We start from the raw sequence: 18886 nt of genomic DNA on the forward strand, positions 1-18886 counted from the left end.
CGAGTCTTTGATTTTCCAAAGCTGTTAAATTTTTCTTTAGGGTCACCTAAAATGAGGGGTGGGGGGGGGCAATAAAATCAGTTTAACCATAATAAAAAACAATTCAGATAATTTTGTCTCTGTATCAATTTTTTAATCATCCTTCCACAACTGTGAATGTGGTACTCTGACATAATGCACCAACCAACACACATGCATCACATTCTGAAACTCACTTGCAGTCGGAGACTCTCAGTTAGAGATCCATTGGTTTTCCTCTGGCTCTCTAGGAGACTCCCCAGCTCTTCTTGGAGTTTGGTCTGGTTCTCTAAGCTCAGCTTCAGTACAGATTTCAAGACCTCTTGCTCTTTTTCCTTCATCACTTTGGCTCCTTCCATCTTCTCAATTAAGGCCTGTTGTGCTGCTCTGCATTGTGTAATGCCAGCCAAGGGGGGCCAGGTGGCCCAAACAACAATGACGATCAGAGAGATCATGGACCACAGCGCCAGGAGAGCCATAATCCAGTTACAGGTGTTCTGGGCTGAACTGGACTTGGCCATCCTGAGAAAGACACAAACTAAAGCGACCTTCTGCAGTCCGGTCTGACAGGGAGGGAAATTTATCTGGATCAGGGTTGAACCAACTGTGTTTTGCTCACTGAGGCTGGGCTGTGTGCTGTGTCTCTGGATGTGAGTGGAAGCTACGTCAGCATATCTACAATGTTATTTTAAGGACCTTATCAGTGCTCTGAGAAATAATTATACATTACAGTTTTAGAAAATATTCTAAAAGTTTTTCCCTTGAGACATTTCTTTCATGGCATTATGGCTCTTAAATGAGTGATAATCCACGATGCAGTAATGAGATGAGTATGGTGGCATTAAGACTTTTTAACAAAAAAAAAAAAAATGAACAGTTATCATTTAATATTTTTTGGACCCCATTGAGTTTCATTGTACGGACAAAAACAGTTGAAACATTATTTAAAATATAAAGCAAGTCATACATTTTTAAAACGACATGATGGCAAAAAAATATTAACGATTTAATTTTAAAATGATACAAATATTAATTATTCCTTTGATGACAGCATAGATTTAAAATTGACCATAAAAACTGGAAGGTTCACATCGCCAGAGCCAAACAGAGAAATGCACTGTTGATTTATGTCAACACATCTCATGGGAAGCTAACAGTTCTCAGAATGTTCATAGATGTCCTGTGGTTTGAAATTTCAAAGTAAACAGATGCATTTACAAGACCCCAAAAATCCAAATGTTTATCTGAGTAGCAAAAAAACGATTATGTTACAATGGAGATGGAAAAATATTTTGTTTAATTAAAACTCTGGGACTTTCAACATCTGTAGACATGTTGAAAATTCAGATAAAGAGGTTGACAAATGCTCAGAGTTATAAAACACTATACTTCACCTCCCAGTGCGTTCCCACACACACACCAAATAAAGACACTGTAACTCTATTGCTCTTCAATTCTTTTATTTGAATGGACTTTTCTGATGTATAAACTTGTCGTAAATAAAACAACATAACAACAGGTACAGTACTGTAAGCAAACAGATATGAATCTCTCTATGACCTAACTACAAATGAGCACAACCATTTCCAGATTCTGATGCTCACTCACATATGGAATGTCATACAAAAAAAAAAAAAAATGGAATGTTTGAAGTGTGTTTTGAACAAAAGTGTTTAACAATAGTTCACCCAAAAAATAAAAATTCTATCATAATTTACTCGCCCTCATGTCGTTCCAAACAAACCTCAAATCTTTCTTTTTCTGTGGAACACAAATGTTTCGATTAGTGCTGTCAAACGATTAATCGCATCCAAAATAAGTTTTTGTTTACATAATACGTGTGTGTACTGTGTATATTTATTTTGTATATATAAAGACACACACATACAGCATATATTTTGAAAATATTTACATGCATGTGTGTGTATTTATATAAACATAATAAATATACACAGCACACACACATATATTATGTAAACAAAAACTTTTATTTTGGATGCGATTAATCAGTTGACAGCACTAGTTTTGATATACTATGGCAAAGAAAAAAAAGATTTTTAAAATATCTTTAAAACAGCTTTCCACAAAAAAATAAATAAAAATAAGTCAAACGGATTTGGAATTTTATGAAAGCGAGTAAAGGCCAAACTTTCGTTTTTAGGTGAACTATCCCTTTAAATTGTCATATTCATAGATACAGAAGCAGCTTACTTAATATTCGATATATGTACAGATCATTCAAGACAGCATTTAGGACTATCATAAGTGTAGAAGTCGTTTCCTTTGTCTCATATCATAAAATTAGAATTCGATTTGCATAGGAAAAGTGGACATGCAGAGCAACAAAAGCAACTGGCATCTTGAGATTCTTCAATTCCTCATAGAGGACTGTGTAGTGCATTACTCACAATGTACATTAATATGCTTTGCTCTTAGTGCTGTAATAGAGTTGTAAATAAATCTACTGATCCAGCATGTATATTTTTGAGGTGACTAATAAAAATACTAAATGCTTGCTTCAGCTTTAACAGACTGGCATCACATAAGGATACTGCAATGCACAGGCGAAACACATGCACACCCTCACTCAGCATTTATAGAAAATACCATTTGCATTGCTTTTGTTCTAGGAGTAACATGAACTCTACAGGCTTACATGAAGCTTATTGCAAAGTTTAATACTCTATATATGCCCTGCACATACCAAGCGAAGATATTAGATAGTCACTGCATTCAGAAAGCAAACAGAGCCGCTCAAGCCATGCTGGTGCTGCGAGTGTCATTTTCAGCTGAAATTGAGCGCACCAGCTCTTCAACCCAGCGCACCTCGGAGACCATCTGCTCAGCGAGCACTTCATAGCGGTTCTCCAACCGGCCAAACTTGCGTTTGAGGGCATTGGCTGACAGCATGGTGGCGCGGGCCTCTTCCTGGCTCTGTCTGCGCAGGGCTTGTGCTCTCTGCAGCTCCTGTTTGATCTGATTGAGATCTGCAGCGATGCTTTCGTTCTCCTCCTTGTACCAGCTTTCTTTCTCCTCATAGATGGAGAGCAGAGCGGCCACGTCCTCAGCGCAGGAGCGCTGGTTCTTCTCCAGCTCTCGCAGGCCATCCTCGGCCACTGCGATCTCCTCCATGACCTGCGAGAAGCGCTCAAAGTTGATGTAGGTGTTGTTGGGAGGCATGCTGGAGTGGGATTTGATGGTGTACTCCTTCAGACGGGTGGTCTTCAGACGCCTGCGCTCTGTCTTGCGCTCGCTCTCCTCAGGTCGAACGTTACGCCTCTTGATCACCTGTATTGGGGGGGATGGGATGGGAACTAGTCAAGCACTGCTCAAACAGAGACAAAACTCAAGAGGGAGAAAAAGAGAAGCATTCAAACCTTGATCCAGGGGTGCTGGAGACTGTCCTCGATTGTCATTCTCTTCCTGAATGTTAAAAGCAAATATTAAATTAAATATTAATAAACAGGAATGAAATTTGCTTCATATTAAACAAATGAGGCTTATATCAGTGTTAATTACATACTATTACCGTATTTAATCATATTTTGAATTACATTTTCGGTTTTAATTTTAGTAATTGTGTTATGCACATTTTTTAAATGTATGTTTTTTTTAAATCTAATACTTAGACTTTATTTTATTACATAATTTTTAATAGTTTGTTACAACACTGGATTTGACTAACTTTGGATCCTTGACCAGCAGTCGGCGAATGAAGTCCTTGGCGAGCTCACTTGTGTTGCTGAAGTACTCTTCATCAAAGTCATAGTTGACAGCTGAAATGTTGGTAAGTGTTTCTTGTTTGGTCTCGCCAAGAAACGGAGAAGCACCACTCAAGCTAAAGACAATTAATAATGCATTAATATTAGTCAAGCAAAGTAAAACAGCATCATCTGGGTGTGGAAAAAGCATTGAATCAATGCAGCCAAACAAGTCTTTTACATGATTATTACAACTTACAGTATATATGTGATAACTCCGATGCTCCTGCAGGAAAGAAAATCACAAGAGAATTCATTTTGAGTTTTGATAATATCCATTTGATAAACCGAATATCATTTATTAACACTCTAACCCAGTGCTTCCCAAACCTGTCCTGGAGGACCCCTGACCTGCACATTTTGCATGTCTCCCTTATCTAACACATCTGATTCTACTCATCAGTTCGTTAGTAGAGACTGCAAGAACTAAATTGGGTGTGTCTGATTAGGGATACATACAAAATGCGCAGGGCAGGGGGTCCTCCAGGACAGGTTTGGGAAGCACTGCTCTAACCAATATATTAAAAATATCATTGACAGCTAAGACTCACCACATATCTGCCTCCAGGCCAAGAGGCTCATAATTCACTATTTCTGGTGCTACAAAGCATAAAAGTCATGACAAAGATAAAGGACACCTAATAAAGTTATCATAAATAAGGATAAAAATTATTAAGTGTTAACTTATAATAATCTCAAGTTCTCACCAACAAATTCAGGAGTTCCAAAGATGTTTTTAAATTCATTTCCGTCCTTAATCTGATGAGCAATTCCAAAATCTATCAGCTTGATTCTGGGGTTCGGCACATTTTTGTCCAGCAGCATTATGTTCTCAGGCTGAAAACAAAGTGATTCAAGATGTTTGTAGTACATGTTTCCATGGTCCCCCAAAAATAACATTAACATACATTAATAAATAGCAAACCTAGTTCACACAAAATGAAAAACTGCTGAAAATGTATTCACCCTCAGTTCATCCAAGATGTAGAGGAGTTTGTTTCCTTATCAGAACAGATTTGGAGAAATTTAGCATTACATCACTTGCTCACTAATGGATCCTCTGCAGTGAATGAAGCTTTTTCACTGAAGGAAGCATTATTATGGATTATATATATTAGCCTGAAGCAAAGGTTTGAAGTTAAAAAATGCCTTATTGATGGATTTATTACAAACATGTAGCTTTTCACTTCCCAAGATGTTAACTGATGGACAGTGGATTACTTGTGGAGCTGTCTGAACTCTCATTCTGACGGCACTCATTCACTGCAGAGGATTCACTGGTGAACAAGTGATGTAACGCTAAATTTCTCCAAATCTGTTGCAATGACGTAACTACACATTGGATGGCCTGAGCGTGAGCAAATTTTCATTTTTGGGTGAACTACTCTTTTAAAACAAATCATCCTTGTGCTCACCTTCAAGTCAAAGTGTGCTATGCGTTTCGAGTGGAGGTAGTGAACTCCATCCAGGATCTGCTTGAGGAACTGCGTGGCCTCCTCCTCAGTCAGTGACTCCTTCTCAGCCAGGAAGTCAAACAGCTCCCCTCCAGACACCAGCTCCAGAATCAGGATCACATCGGTTTTGTTCTCAAAGATGTCATGGAGGGTGATGATGTTGCTGTGCTGGATCTCTCGAAGGATGTTCACCTCTCGCTCGATCTCCTCTCGGCTCACACCTCGTCGGCTAGATGACAGCCGTCTCTTCTTGATAAACTTAGCAGCATATTCTGTTCCGCTGCTCTTGTCTTTACATTTACGCACAATAGCAAACTGCCCACTAGGAAACAGGGTACAATGATACACAGAAAACAGAAATGAAAAAGAAGAAATCATGTCATTGCATATAGAAGATAAGGATATGGAACAGGCACAAACAACACTACATATATGAACTAGGGTTGTCACGATACCATAAAAATGTCTTACGATACTATGCCAGCTGAAGTATCACGATACCATGCAGTATCACGATACCATGCAGTATTGTGTTAATTTAAAATTCAATTCTACAAAATAAATAAATAGATGTAAGTGAAAACAGACAATATTATTCTCTGAATACTTAATGTGAATGAATGACTGGCTATTGTTATCCATGAAATGATCTAAACAAAACTCATCTTAGCACTGCACAGAAGCAGCATGGAGTGACATTTAGATGTGGCATTTATACATAATTGCATAAATAATGTTATGAGATTAGTGTTTTAAATACTAAATTCTGAATATAGAAATATGTTGGAAAATAATGTAATATGCCTACTTTTAGATGGGAAACTTAAAAACGGCCAGCAGGTGGCAGAAGTTCGTGATTGAATCACTGAGTCATTCAAACGATTCTTTCAAAACGGCTGAATCCTTCAGGAGCGAATCAAATGACTTTTTATGAACGGCTCAGTGAATCAGTGATTCGCCCAAATCAACGCGGATTTGGATTCGAACACAAACGAAACAAAAACAGCACTCTTGCTCGTGTCGTATTGCCTAAGTGTCAGGAGCATTTTTTTGTTCTTGTATCTTGAAATTTCCGAGTTAGCAGCATGTATATTAAAACATAACATTATAAATGAATAAACAAAATATACATAATGATTGATAAGAACCAAGTGCAAAGCCGCTATGCTGATGAATGGATTTGCATTCGTGATCGCAAAGATGCTTCCAGAAACGAACTATTACACCTGTTCTAGAAGTGGTCAAATTAATTAAACTGTGAGACTACTTTCTTGTAAGATATTATGATGTTGAATAAGTGATGCTTGAGCTGCTGTTTTTTTTAAATTACATAAGATGGTCTGAATCAGACCCTTTCTTCTGATAAACTGCAGCATGAACAACGACGTGCAAGTGCGACTTCCCATTGCAAACTGAACTGAAGCATCGGGAAACACTCAGCACCATATAACGCGTAACGTTATACACAAAGCACAGCAGAAAGACAATTGGCAATCAACTTGTAATGTTTCTGCTGGCATGCATGTTCAAATGAAAGTTTTAAACAGTGTTCTTGCCGTGCATACAACATATCTTACGGTACCGTATGGACGATACTACCGTTTAAAAAATGCAATGGCACCGCGGGTATTTTTAAGCTTTAGTATCGCGATACTACCGTAGTACCGGTGTATCGTGCAACCCTAATATGAACAGAAGTACATACTGTACTTTCCACAAAACCAAGCTCTAATAACTTTCTAAAGGAGTTAGAGAGTAACTTGTTTAGGTAAATGGTATATATATATATATATATATATATATATATATATATATATATATATATATATATATATAAAAAAGTCAGATAAAATGTGTGGTTGATGGCTCCTCTCTGGCCCATCTGTAGTCTCATTTGCACTACAGCTGCTCTCAGGCTCAGAAAGCAAGCATATGCATTGTAAAGCAGTGATGTCATGCTGCAGCAGCACAGCACAGAAACCTCCACGTCCATATATAGAAAAAAGGCCAGGCTTGTGTTTGCAGATGATTAAGTCACTGTGCTGGGTATTTTTAAATTGCAGGGCTCTCATAATGTTTGTTGTTACACCGCACTGATAAGCACAAACACTACATTCCCTTGGCAACTCTAGGCCAAACACTATGATGCATTCACTTGCCTTTTATTAAAGAGCTTTCATAACTACATAATTATGGTGCTTAATCAAACATTAAGATCTTAGGCTAATTCAAATCTTAATCTTTGTTTTATTCACTATATATGAGATCATTTTAAATCAGGTTAAACTAGTTTTTACAGAGTTTTGGAGGGAAATGACATCTCTTACCTTCCTAACTCCTCTCCCATTTCATAGTACAGCTCCACATCCTCCTGCCTGAAGCCAGCCATGATTTGCTGACTTCAAATGAATCAATCTGTTAGAAAATGAGCAGAAATTGTGCCTAGTTTAGTTTCACGGCAGTTTTGACTTTGTCTTCAGTCCACTAAAGATTTTGACACTTTGTTGACAATGACTATAAATGACCTCACAGGAAGTTGGATTTTAAACTGACACGGGAATGAGAAGTTCCTTGTGCATAATGTGGACATTCTTCTATTCCTACTTATGTCATTACCTAAAGTCATAAACCAGGGTTGCCAGATTCTTTCATTTGTTTATTTATGGACCTTTCTTAACACTGCAGTGCAGTACAAACTTACACTAAAAATGACACTCAAAAGCTATGCTGTAAATCATGTTTCGAACCTTAATGTATAAAGATAACTACAAGAGCAGTCATTTATTTTAGCTCAGAGGTACTGTTTCACAGCCAAAAATAAGCTGAAATGTGGCCAATAGGTTCGTAAGAGAAATACGAAATAAACATATTACGATAATCCACAAAATATCTACCAAAGCACCGACTACTTCCAGGTAGCCATATGGCTAACTTGTAAAAGAAACGACCAACGAACACCGGCAACCTACGTAAGTTCCACACAAAACACATTACGGAATAAATATATAAGATTTTCTCTTATACGCTATTAATGATGTTATCTATAACAACGCTATCTCGAATAAGTAAACGCTGAGAGTTTGTTACATACCTCAACGTCGCCGCATTCCTCAGCCAATGGATATTTTCCGGTTGCTGCGCTCTGAGGGGCGTGGCTTTTTCAGTGACATCATCGAGACGCCACCGCAGGATGATGTCAACATGCGTGTACCTGTTATTAAGCGTCTGCCAGGTGTTAGCACTGATCTAAGTTAAAAACTACTTGTATGGGCTTGTTTTGCACTGTTCCTTTGTCAGTGTTACCACAACAGACTCATAACACATTTAAAAAGGTGTAAATGAATGAAAGAATGAGTTTGCCTGCAAAATCTAATAATAAAGGTACAAAAATAAATACATAAATACTTTTTGTTGTGAATCGGTGTTACATGAGAGACATCCACAGTGCTAGGGACCGATTTTAACCTCATTGCCAGTGTCAAATATTCCTCATTTATTGAGCACATCAGATTAGTGGTTTTCAGACGTTTCTTGAAGATGGCAGCTGCTCGGATTGAGTTGGGCAGGTCACTTCACCAGGAGGGAACAGTTAATGTAAAAGTCTGTGAAAGTGATCCCTCTTTGGGATGGCGCAATAATGCGCCGTTCACGTGCAGAACGCAAGCTTCTAGAAAGCACATAAGTCTGAAGTTGAGAATTTAGGTAAAGGGGTGCCGAGCCAGTGGTGGCTTTGTAGGTAAACATTAGTGTCTTGAATTTTATGTGAGCAGATAGCCAGTAAAGCAAATCTGCAGGACCGGACAGTTTCAGCAATGTGGTCTGAGAAATTCAGCTGATCATCAATCATAACTCCAAGGTTTCTGGCTGCTTTGAGTTATGGAGTTATGGTTGATGTGCCTAACTGGATGGAGAAATTGTGATGAAGTGATGGCTTTGCTGGAACCACAAGCAGTTCTGTCTTGGCAAGGTTGAGTTGAAGGTGATGGTCCTTCAACCAGCAAGAAATGTCTGTTAGACGAGCGGAGATGCGAGCAGCTATCGTGTCAAAAGCAGCGGACAGATCTAGCAAGATTAATACTGAAGATTAGCACGTACTGCCCGCTCTTGGCAGTCTTAGAGCTTCAACAACTGAGAGCAAGGCAGTCTCGGTTGAATGTCCACTTCTGAAACCAGACTGGTTGCTGTCGAGGAGGTTGTTCTGTGTGAGAAAGGCAGAGACTGAAAAAAAAATCAATAAACAACGGGGAAAAACAAAGGACTTAAATGCATTAGGCCTAATGGTTTTGCAAAACTGGCCGTAAAATATGATGTCACTAAGAAATGACAAATTTGGATGTTAAGAAGTGGAGGCGTGACTAAAATATTATTGATTAGAGCTAAAGCCAATAGGCCAAGAGGGGACGTTCGGAAGCGGACGAAGTTAGCCAATCGGCAAAGTACTGCAGAACGTGGGCGGGATAAGCGTTAACAGCTGATAGTTAAGTCGGAGGAGGGCAGTGCGGATGGGGGAGACGACAACAATCAGGCATCATGCGATTTTTGTTAAGTCTCCTTTGGGCAGCTCTTTTGATCGAACAGGTAAGACGTAAGAAAACAAAAGAATCCGTATTCTTTTTTGGTGGATTCCTCAACCGGTCTGTAACGTTACCCAGTTTGTCTGATTTTTTTTTTGCCGATGATTACTAGCTACATGCTATGTACGATTAGCTTGCGGTGGACTTCAGTAGGATGTGCTCGTGCATGTTTGGGGGCCGCGCGGCCGAGTCCTCTCGCGCTCCTGTTGACATGACACTGTTACAGCAAAACAAATACAAAACACTGATCAAACGAGCGACAAACTGTCATTTTTGCTGGATCACCATTAATGATAAACCTTTATTTTCATTTGATTATATATTGTGCAAGCGTCAAGCAGTGATACTGTAAAAACCCTTTCGTTTGCGTTACGTTAATACTTACCAAATTTAATTTCCTGTAAAAAGTAATAAGGCAATACGTTTACAGTTTTCAAATGACTGACTCTTTTCGGGATTCCCTGCGTGAAAAACATTTGTTTTTATATTAATAATGTAATGTATTATTTTCACACTGGAGTATTATATTGCATTTTATGTTATTTGTGACCCTGGACCACAAAACCAGTCATAAGGGTCAATTTTTCGAAATTGAGATTTATACATCGTCTGAAAGCCGAATAAATAAGCTTTCCAGTGATGTATGGTTTGTTAGAATCGCACAATATTTGGTCGAGATACAACTATTTGAAAATCTGGAATCTGAGGTTGCAAAAACATCAAAATATTGAGAAAATCACTTTTAAATTTGTCCAAATGAAGTTCTTAGCAATGCATATTACTAATCAAAAATTAAGTTTTGATATATTTACAGTAGGAAATTTACAAAATATCTTCATGGAACATGATCTTTACTTAATATCCTAATGATTTTTGGCATAAAAGAAAAATCTATAATTTTGACCCATACAATGTATTTTTGGCTATTACACAATTTCTGATGTGGTCCTGCAAGTTTAAATGAAACTAAAACTATTTAACTAAAAACAGGTAGCAAATGAAAGTCAAACATTTGTATATATTAGTAAACATAATTCACATTTTTTCTACGAAGTTTTAGGTAACTTTATGCAAGTTCATGTCACCTATTTGCTACAGACATATGCATTTCTCTCCCTTTTCCAAGGTTTCCCTTTTTGCACACCAATCTTATGCAGAAACCTGTTAACCAATAACCTAAGCTGCATCCGTTTTGGTTCACAGGTTTTAGGTGAATATGGCATGGCACATTTCAGTGATGGGGGGAACAGTAAAGGCAAAGATTACTGCATCTTCTTCAACTCTCAGTGGGCTCGACTACCTCAGGACCTCAGTAAAGCAGTTAGTAGCAATTTACAGTGTACACACACACACATAAATAGAAATCCCCAGATCTCTTACTGTTGGATTTCAAATCAATTGCAGCATTTCCATTGCCACATATTCACCCTTTATTGTTTTCCTCAGGCACGGCTGCAGACTTATGATCTCACCACCTCTGTGCTGTGCTCCCCCTCTGATGTACCTCAGGGTGGCTTCCCAAACAGCATCCCAATGGTGATGAGAGGAAATTGCACTTTCTATGAAAAAGTCAGATTGGCCCAGATCAATGGTGCCAAGGGACTTCTGATTGTCAGCAAAGATAGACTGGTAACACATCATAACACCATAAATGGCGCCATGAACGTTCGTCGAAACACTTTCACATAAGTCACACATAAATTAACTTGTTTGAAATGATTTACAGACTCCACCTCAGGCAACAAGTCCCAGTATGAAGAGATAGGCATCCCAGTGGCCTTGCTAAGCTATAAAGACATGTTGGACATAAGTAAGGTATGTTTAGAATCACTTCAACGCATTATATTGTAATGACAAAGGCAACAACAAAAAAAAAATTCTGTCTTTAGATGTTTGGAGAGAAAAGGCAGGTGGCCATGTATGCGCCCAATGAACCGGTGGTGGACTACAACATGGTGCTCATCTTCCTGATGGCGGTGGGCACAGTGGCTGTCGGAGGATATTGGGCTGGCAGCAGGGACATTAAAAAGTAAGAATTGTGCCCTTGAGGCACAGGTTACAAGATAAATGAGTGATAAAGCTGACGAATTTATTCAACTAAACTCACATCTTTGTGCTTCTAGACGTTACATGAAGCACAAGAGGGATGACGGTGCCGAGAAACAAGACGAGGAGACAGTTGACGTCACCCCCATCATGATTTGTGTGTTTGTGGTCATGTGTTGCTCTATGCTGGTGCTCTTGTATTTCTTCTATGATCAATTGGGTAAATAAATGAATCAGTTATTACCGTCGTTCAGTAAACTGTCTGTATTTTGATTAATCTTGATTTAATTTATTCCTCACCCTTTCTTTCACAGTGTATATGACTATCGCAACGTTCTGTCTGGCATCTGCCGTCGGTCTGTACAGCTGTCTTTGGCCTTTTGTCCGAAGAATACCGTTTGGGAAATGCAGGTTAGAGATGTGCATGAGACAGAGTAGATAGGTTTCTTTTTGGCTTTGTATTGAAGGAAATGCTTTGTTGTGTGTTGACAGGATACCTGAGAATAACCTGCCATACTGTCACAAGCGGCCACAGGTGCGCATGCTGATCCTGTCAGCCTTCTGTATAGGAGTCAGTGTCACTTGGGGAGTTTTCCGCAACGAGGACCAGTAAGAATAGAACACTTTAGGTTTTGACACTTTTAGCATTATTACAGTAACTGATCAAAAATCATGTTCCCTAGGTGGGCATGGATACTTCAGGATGCGCTAGGCATCGCATTCTGTCTCTACATGCTGAAAACAATCAGGCTGCCCACTTTCAAGGTGAGTTTAAAATGCAGATGGATGCTTCCGTTTGTCAGCATAACATATTTAGGATTTGGAGATGATCTGTTTCTTCTTGTTGTAGGCCTGCACTCTGATGTTGGTCGTGCTGTTCGTGTATGACGTGTTTTTTGTTTTCATAACACCACTCTTAACTGAGGTATGAGGTTTTTTTTAAAAAACTAAAACTGATGTAAAATAGAATTGTATAATATTTTTGTATGTGATTCTGTGCAGAGTGGGGAAAGTATCATGGTAGAGGTGGCGGCTGGTCCCTCTGATTCTTCTACTCATGAGAAGGTAGGAAGGTGTTTTTTGAATATGCATAAATTTAAATGCATATTTGTAATTTTTTGGTGTCAAATTTGGCATCTTTGTCTTAATTAGCTTCCCATGGTGCTGAAAGTGCCCAGGTTGAATTCTTCTCCTCTGGTCCTGTGTGACCGGCCATTCTCTCTCCTGGGCTTTGGGGATATCTTGGTACCAGGTAACGTCACTACGTCATGATGAACAGATTTACAGGATTCATGGAAAGAACTTAGTGATGCACCAAAATAAAATTTTCTACCAAAATTGAAATTAGTGTTCATTTAGCCGAAGATGAAGTTTGGGTAATTGAACGTGGCAAGCTTTCCAATAGCTATTTTGACCGTTAATTAATTTGTATTTTTTTGGTTGTCGAAATTTTTATACATCTTTGAAAGAAAATGACAATATTAGGCAAACTTGGTTGTCTGGCTCTGGTTTTATCAAACTTGATAAAAGATTTTATTAATGATGTATCTGATTTCTTGGTATTCAGACTTCAATGTTTTTTTTTTTTTTTCTTCCTTTCTTTTAGTCATCTTTTACTTCATTTTAATTATGACATTTTTGTTTCCTCAGGTCTGCTGGTGGCATATTGTCACAGATTTGACATTCTCATGCAGACTTCTCGAATTTACTTTCTGGCCTGCACTATTGGTAAGACGCTGACTACCTTGCACTGTTGTATTTTGTATGTTTCAAGCGTTTATTGAGTTATTTAGTATTTTTTAAGCATGCACGATACATTGTGCCTCTCATTTAGAGACTGTGAATCTGATCTGTTTTTTAGGCTACGGCATTGGTCTTCTCATCACATTTGTGGCTCTGGCACTGATGCAGATGGGTCAGCCTGCCCTCTTATACCTGGTGCCTTGCACGCTCCTCACCAGTCTTGCGGTGGCACTGTGGCGCAAGGAGCTGCCTTTGTTTTGGACAGGAAGTGGATTTGTGGTGAATACCAGTTTGATATGAGTGCCTTCTGCAGTCGGAAAAGTTCTAGGGTTATGTACAGTTACTAGACTTACAGTTGAGTAAATTCACCCACGTGTTTTTGTTCCGCTCTAATTTTGCTCTCATTTTTACTGTGGGTGTTTTCTTCTCTTTAAAGGAGGGGTTCGGTGTCAACCTTAGGGATAAAATATAACTGTTCTTAACACAGAATCTACATCCTTTGATTTCGCAGGCATTTGTTTAAAATGTTTAGAAACTTTTACAGCATAGATCCTGAACAGAAATTCTACCTCCTGTAGTAAAAGGAGATTTTACAGGCTTTAGACAAATGCCTGTTTGACTGAATTTATTATAGCCAAATATTTTTCTCTAAACCACGTTATTAGGAAATGCTGTGCTACGGACTGATATACACAAGTTAAATCCACCGTTTCACATCACAATGGGTTGATAAACACTAGATCTCTCCTTTAGATCTGGTAAGAGATCTGTGTGTGCCAGAAGAGGGCTTATGTTTCATTTCCTCGGCTCTTTAGCTAACAGTGTTCAAGCTTTTAATCTAATAATAGGCCTGGAGATTTGTTGGTCTTGAGTTAATCTATGGTGACTTCCTGTATGAGAAGAATCTGATCTGTGTCATGTCCTCTGATTGTTTGCTTCTTCGGTTATAGTTATGGATCAGAAGCCATTTTCTCGTTCTCACTGCTGAAGTGATTCTAACATTTTTCTTCTGCTTTTAATTGCAATTGGATTGGTATTGCTGTCTATATTTATATATACACTACCGTTCAGAAGGGGTCGGTAAGATTTTTATTAATTATGGAAGAAGTCACCACCATTTGATTAAAAAAACTATTTAAAATAACTGAATTTTCAGCAGCCATGACTCTAGTCTTCAGTGTCACACGATCCTTCAGAAATTATTCTCAAATGCTAAATGTTGTTTTTGTGGAAACCGAGGTAATTTCTTCAGGATTTTTTGATGAATAGAAAGTAGATAAGCATTTATCTGAAACAGAAATATTTGTAATGTTATTATAAATGTCTTGATTACAATTTTATTTTTTTTATGTGTCCTTGCTGAATAAAAGTGTTTTAAAAAATCGTACTGACCCCAAATTTTTGAATAGTAGTGTATACAAATATTTCGAATTTAATTACATTTTTTAAAAATAATTTAATTTAAAATTTTACTTATCTTTCATCATGTGTGTCTCATTTCGTCCTCAGCCGCCTCCCATTGTCATGGAACAAATTAACTGTACTCAAACCCCAGGACCATCCACAGATGAACCCCAGTCCAATCCTGAGCCGGCAGACTCTGAAACGACCAATCAGTGTGAGGACCCTCCTCCACCAGCACAAGAGGAAGTTCCGCATCTTACAGATGCATCTACTACATAAAGACAAAAGACTCGAAGGATGCTAATTTCTTTTTCATTTTTTTTAAGTCAGTTATATATCTGACTATATATGTAATAGACTTGAGCAGTATGAACATCTCGGTGCACTTGTTTTAAGCCGTTGAAATTGTACAGTCTTTTGAGTTGAAGGAGGAGGAGACACAACAACAATTGCTGTGCTTCAGCAAATTTGCTTCAAGTTCACGTTTGATGGCATTAGGAGGGCACAGAATGGATCACTTTTATCTTCTTTGCAAGGATCTCAACTCTGTGTGTTATTTTTGTTGTTCCTCCTTGTTTTTTGTAAATTAACATTCTTTCAGTAAATGAAACAAAGTGCAGCTAGACATTTGAAAACAAATGTCAAGAAAATTCTAGACAGCTCACTGAAAATATTTCTATTTGGCTTTCAGTTACTGATGGGTTTTGTCCTTGTCGTAACAGTGCTGAAGTATCACATCCTTTAAAACACGGTGCTAATAAGGGCCGAATGAACCAAAGGCTTTGGGAATTTATTCATTTCATCCTGAGTTTTGAGATACGAATGCTGTGGGTTGGTAAGATTGTTAATTGTTTATATCGCAGTACGCTGTATAAATAAGCAGTTCTGTTATACAACACATAATTTAACAAAAACGTCCTTATTGGTTTGGAAGGTGACTTCAACTTTAGTTGCATTGAAATAGATCATATTCATATGCTCATGGCTTATTGAAACCATTGTATTTAGAATGCGCTGTTTACTTGATGGAAGGGATGTTTGAGATTTCAAAATAAAAAGATAAATGCAAACATTTTTAAAAGAAGTGCAGTTTTTAAGAACAGTTGCCTGCCCAACTATTGAGTGACAGTCCTTCTGTTTTATAGTAGGATTTTTGTATTCATGGTACTTTTTAAAGTTGTTTTTCGGTGTAAAGCACTGATATTATATTCTCTGTATGATTTAACAGTTTTAAGTTACAGTATATAAGGTTTATTTAAGAAGTTTATGTGGCACTGTTGTCTCATTGAAATCTGTTTGACTTGGCCACAGCGTGTTTTGTTTTTATTGGGCCAATGTTATCATGTGGAATAACGTGGACAAGTTGTAATCAAGATGTTTTGTCCGTTTATTAATACTCCTGATGTCTGGAGGTCGTGTGTCATAGATCTTCAGAGTAATGTATGCTGAAGCTCTCGATTAGAGATCAACATATGCTGTAAAAGTGTGATTTTGAAAAGTTGTTGAAGAGTGCACATATTAAAGGAATAATGCATTATGTTAGTGGAATATTGTTGTGTTTTAATGTGTTGAGAATTAATTAGGATGTTTATTGTAAAATAATGTATTGTATCATGAGTTCTTTGCATTTCCTCCCACATTAAAAGGTACGCGGTAAAGCAGTATAATTGTGGGCTATATATTATCAAATTATGAGTCATAGTGGTTGTGACCTGGAATTGATACTTCCTGGATTGTGGTTACACCACCCAGAGCTTGATTCACTCTCTTTTATCTGGTTCACTGGACTCTAACTCCAGGCTATTGTTGAACTGTATGACCAAGCTAAAAAAAACAACACCACATTTTTATATTATATAAACTACTGTGTGCAAAATGAGCCATACTTAAGTAGTCTTAAGTAGCAGACAGAAAGAAATGACACTTGTACAAAAAGATAGTTGAGCCTTGGCCAAGAGAGCTCTTTTTTTAATGAACAGAAGCTGAATGAACAGCCCCTGCAAACAAGCCTGCACTGGCCCTTTACGGGCTGCCAGCGCAGGGCCCCTGAGAATTTGCTCATTGGCAAAATGTTGGGCCCTTAGCACTGGCAGCCCTCACTTAACCGCCAGGAAAAAATAATACAGTTTGAAGTCACCCTTATGGAGGTAAGTGCTTGCTTTATTTGGTTTCCTGACCCTTGACTTCTTAACTTTAATGTTTCTCTGGCTGCTGTAACTGTGTTTCTGTTTCTGTTTTGTTATAGCAAAAGTTTCAAGAAGAAAAACTGATTTGATGATTCAGTCATCACGTAGAGGCCTGATTCCCTGATCTCACCCAGAGTTTGATCTCTGAGGACATTATTTAAATTTAATTATTTCACTTTATAGTAGCCCTAAAATACTGCATGAAATTTTATCCGGTTTTAATATTTTGAAGTCTTTATGCAGAAATTATTTGGATGGGATCATGTAGACTCACACAGATATCAGCGTATGAAGCTCAACAATGGTGACAATGGTGACAAAACAAGCTTTTTGTTGATTGTCACCATTGTTGAGGTTCATACACTGAATCTTGATATCTGTGTGAGTCTACATGATCCCATCCAAATAATTTCTGCATTACAACTTAAAAACATTCAAAATATTAAAGCAGGACAAAATTTCATGCAGTGTATTCTAGGGAAACTATAAAGTGAAATTATTAAACCTAAATAATGTTCTCAGAGATCAGCCTCTGGATGAGATCATTGAATCAGGACACTACATGATGACTTTTGCTATAACAAATGTGCTTCAGAAACACAGTTATAGCAGCCAGAGAAACATTAAAGTTAAGAAGTCAAGGGACAGGAACCCAACTAAAGCAAGCTCTTACCTCCATAACGGTGACTTCAAACTTTATTATTTTCAATAAAACAGCGCTTAGGCCTCCTGGATGCTAAGTGAGGGCTGCCCGTGCAGGGCCAGTGGTAAGGGGCCAACGTTTTGCCAATGAGCAAATTCTCAGGGGCCCTGCGCTGGCAGCTCTAAGTGGGCCCGTAAAGGGCCAGTGCAGGCTTGTTTGCAGGGGCAGTTTCAGAAGGCTAAAATTATTCTTCTGATCTATGGTTACTGAATGGATGTTGCAATGCCATTGTATAGATCATGTGTGTCCAATTCTAATGTTCTACCCTGTTGAAAAAAAAAACACTTCCTATTTAGGTATGTTTTGAAGCATCACTACTGGTCATGAGCTGGTTCTAAGCAACTAGCTCCTGCTCAGCACCAGCACATGACCAGCTTAAACCAGCAGCCATGCTTTAAAACTAGGGGTGTGTGATACTGCAAATTTTGGAATCGATCCGATACCAAGTAAATACAGGGCAAGTTTCGCCGATACCGATAACTTTTTCCTTTTTAATAACATACATTTAAATGACCAATTACACTTTGAAAATTAACAATAACTTCTGTTGAGATGACTAAAATATTACATTCACCTTAAAGCTATGTGGATATTATTTGCCTTTCTGAAAGGAGTTCGCAAGCAGAGGAGCCCAGAATATGAAAGCAATGTGTAAAGTTTTGTGTTAAGCATTTTCCTCCCATAGAAAAAAAAAAAAAAAAAAACTTAACGTGGCCTAATGCATAAAAGTAATATTGAAAGGCCAACTCAGTATACTGATGATGCAAACTATATGCAGGCCAACAGCCTAGGATATGAACGCAAAGTGCATGCATGTAAGCGTTTTCCTCTGATAGAAAACCTTTATAAAGAAAAAACAAAACAATGTGGCTTAATGGTTGAAGAAACCCATTCAATTGAATGGGTCTGGCTTCCAGTCTCATCTGCTTCCAGCAATTTTTAACTGTACAAAACAGCTCGTTTTACTGCTTGCTTGGTATTGCAAACTAGTGTTTCT

The 18886-nt window shown here is 38.1% G+C and overlaps 2 protein-coding genes across 3 annotated transcripts; one reads left to right on the plus strand and one right to left on the minus strand.

Annotated features, from left to right (window-relative positions):
* Positions 1-1621: 1621 nt before the first annotated feature.
* On the minus strand, positions 1622-8450 carry dapk3 (death-associated protein kinase 3). Of its 2 annotated transcripts, none has more exons than XM_058750294.1 (9): positions 8325-8450; positions 7561-7648; positions 5195-5555; positions 4487-4616; positions 4331-4379; positions 3979-4005; positions 3704-3856; positions 3396-3441; positions 1622-3306 (listed from the first exon to the last, which is right to left on the minus strand). In XM_058750294.1, exons 2-9 carry the CDS (start codon positions 7620-7622, stop codon positions 2773-2775), a joined length of 1362 nt encoding a protein of 453 aa, XP_058606277.1. In that variant the 5' UTR covers positions 7623-7648; positions 8325-8450; the 3' UTR covers positions 1622-2772. The 2 variants fall into 2 exon arrangements, with proteins under 2 accessions (XP_058606277.1, XP_058606286.1); XM_058750303.1 differs by lacking the exon at positions 8325-8450 and adding an exon at positions 8128-8271.
* A 1285-nt stretch (positions 8451-9735) lies between these two features.
* Positions 9736-16548, plus strand: sppl2 (signal peptide peptidase-like 2). The gene is made up of 15 exons (XM_058750329.1): positions 9736-9811; positions 11011-11127; positions 11254-11443; positions 11540-11622; positions 11697-11836; positions 11931-12073; positions 12168-12264; positions 12346-12462; positions 12537-12618; positions 12704-12778; positions 12856-12918; positions 13006-13105; positions 13504-13581; positions 13715-13875; positions 15106-16548. Exons 1-15 carry the CDS (start codon positions 9764-9766, stop codon positions 15277-15279), a joined length of 1668 nt encoding a protein of 555 aa, XP_058606312.1. The 5' UTR covers positions 9736-9763; the 3' UTR covers positions 15280-16548.
* The last annotated feature ends 2338 nt before the right edge of the window (positions 16549-18886 follow it).

This window comes from Onychostoma macrolepis, chromosome 02, assembly GCF_012432095.1.
Source record: "Onychostoma macrolepis isolate SWU-2019 chromosome 02, ASM1243209v1, whole genome shotgun sequence".
NCBI lineage: Eukaryota > Metazoa > Chordata > Actinopteri > Cypriniformes > Cyprinidae > Onychostoma > Onychostoma macrolepis.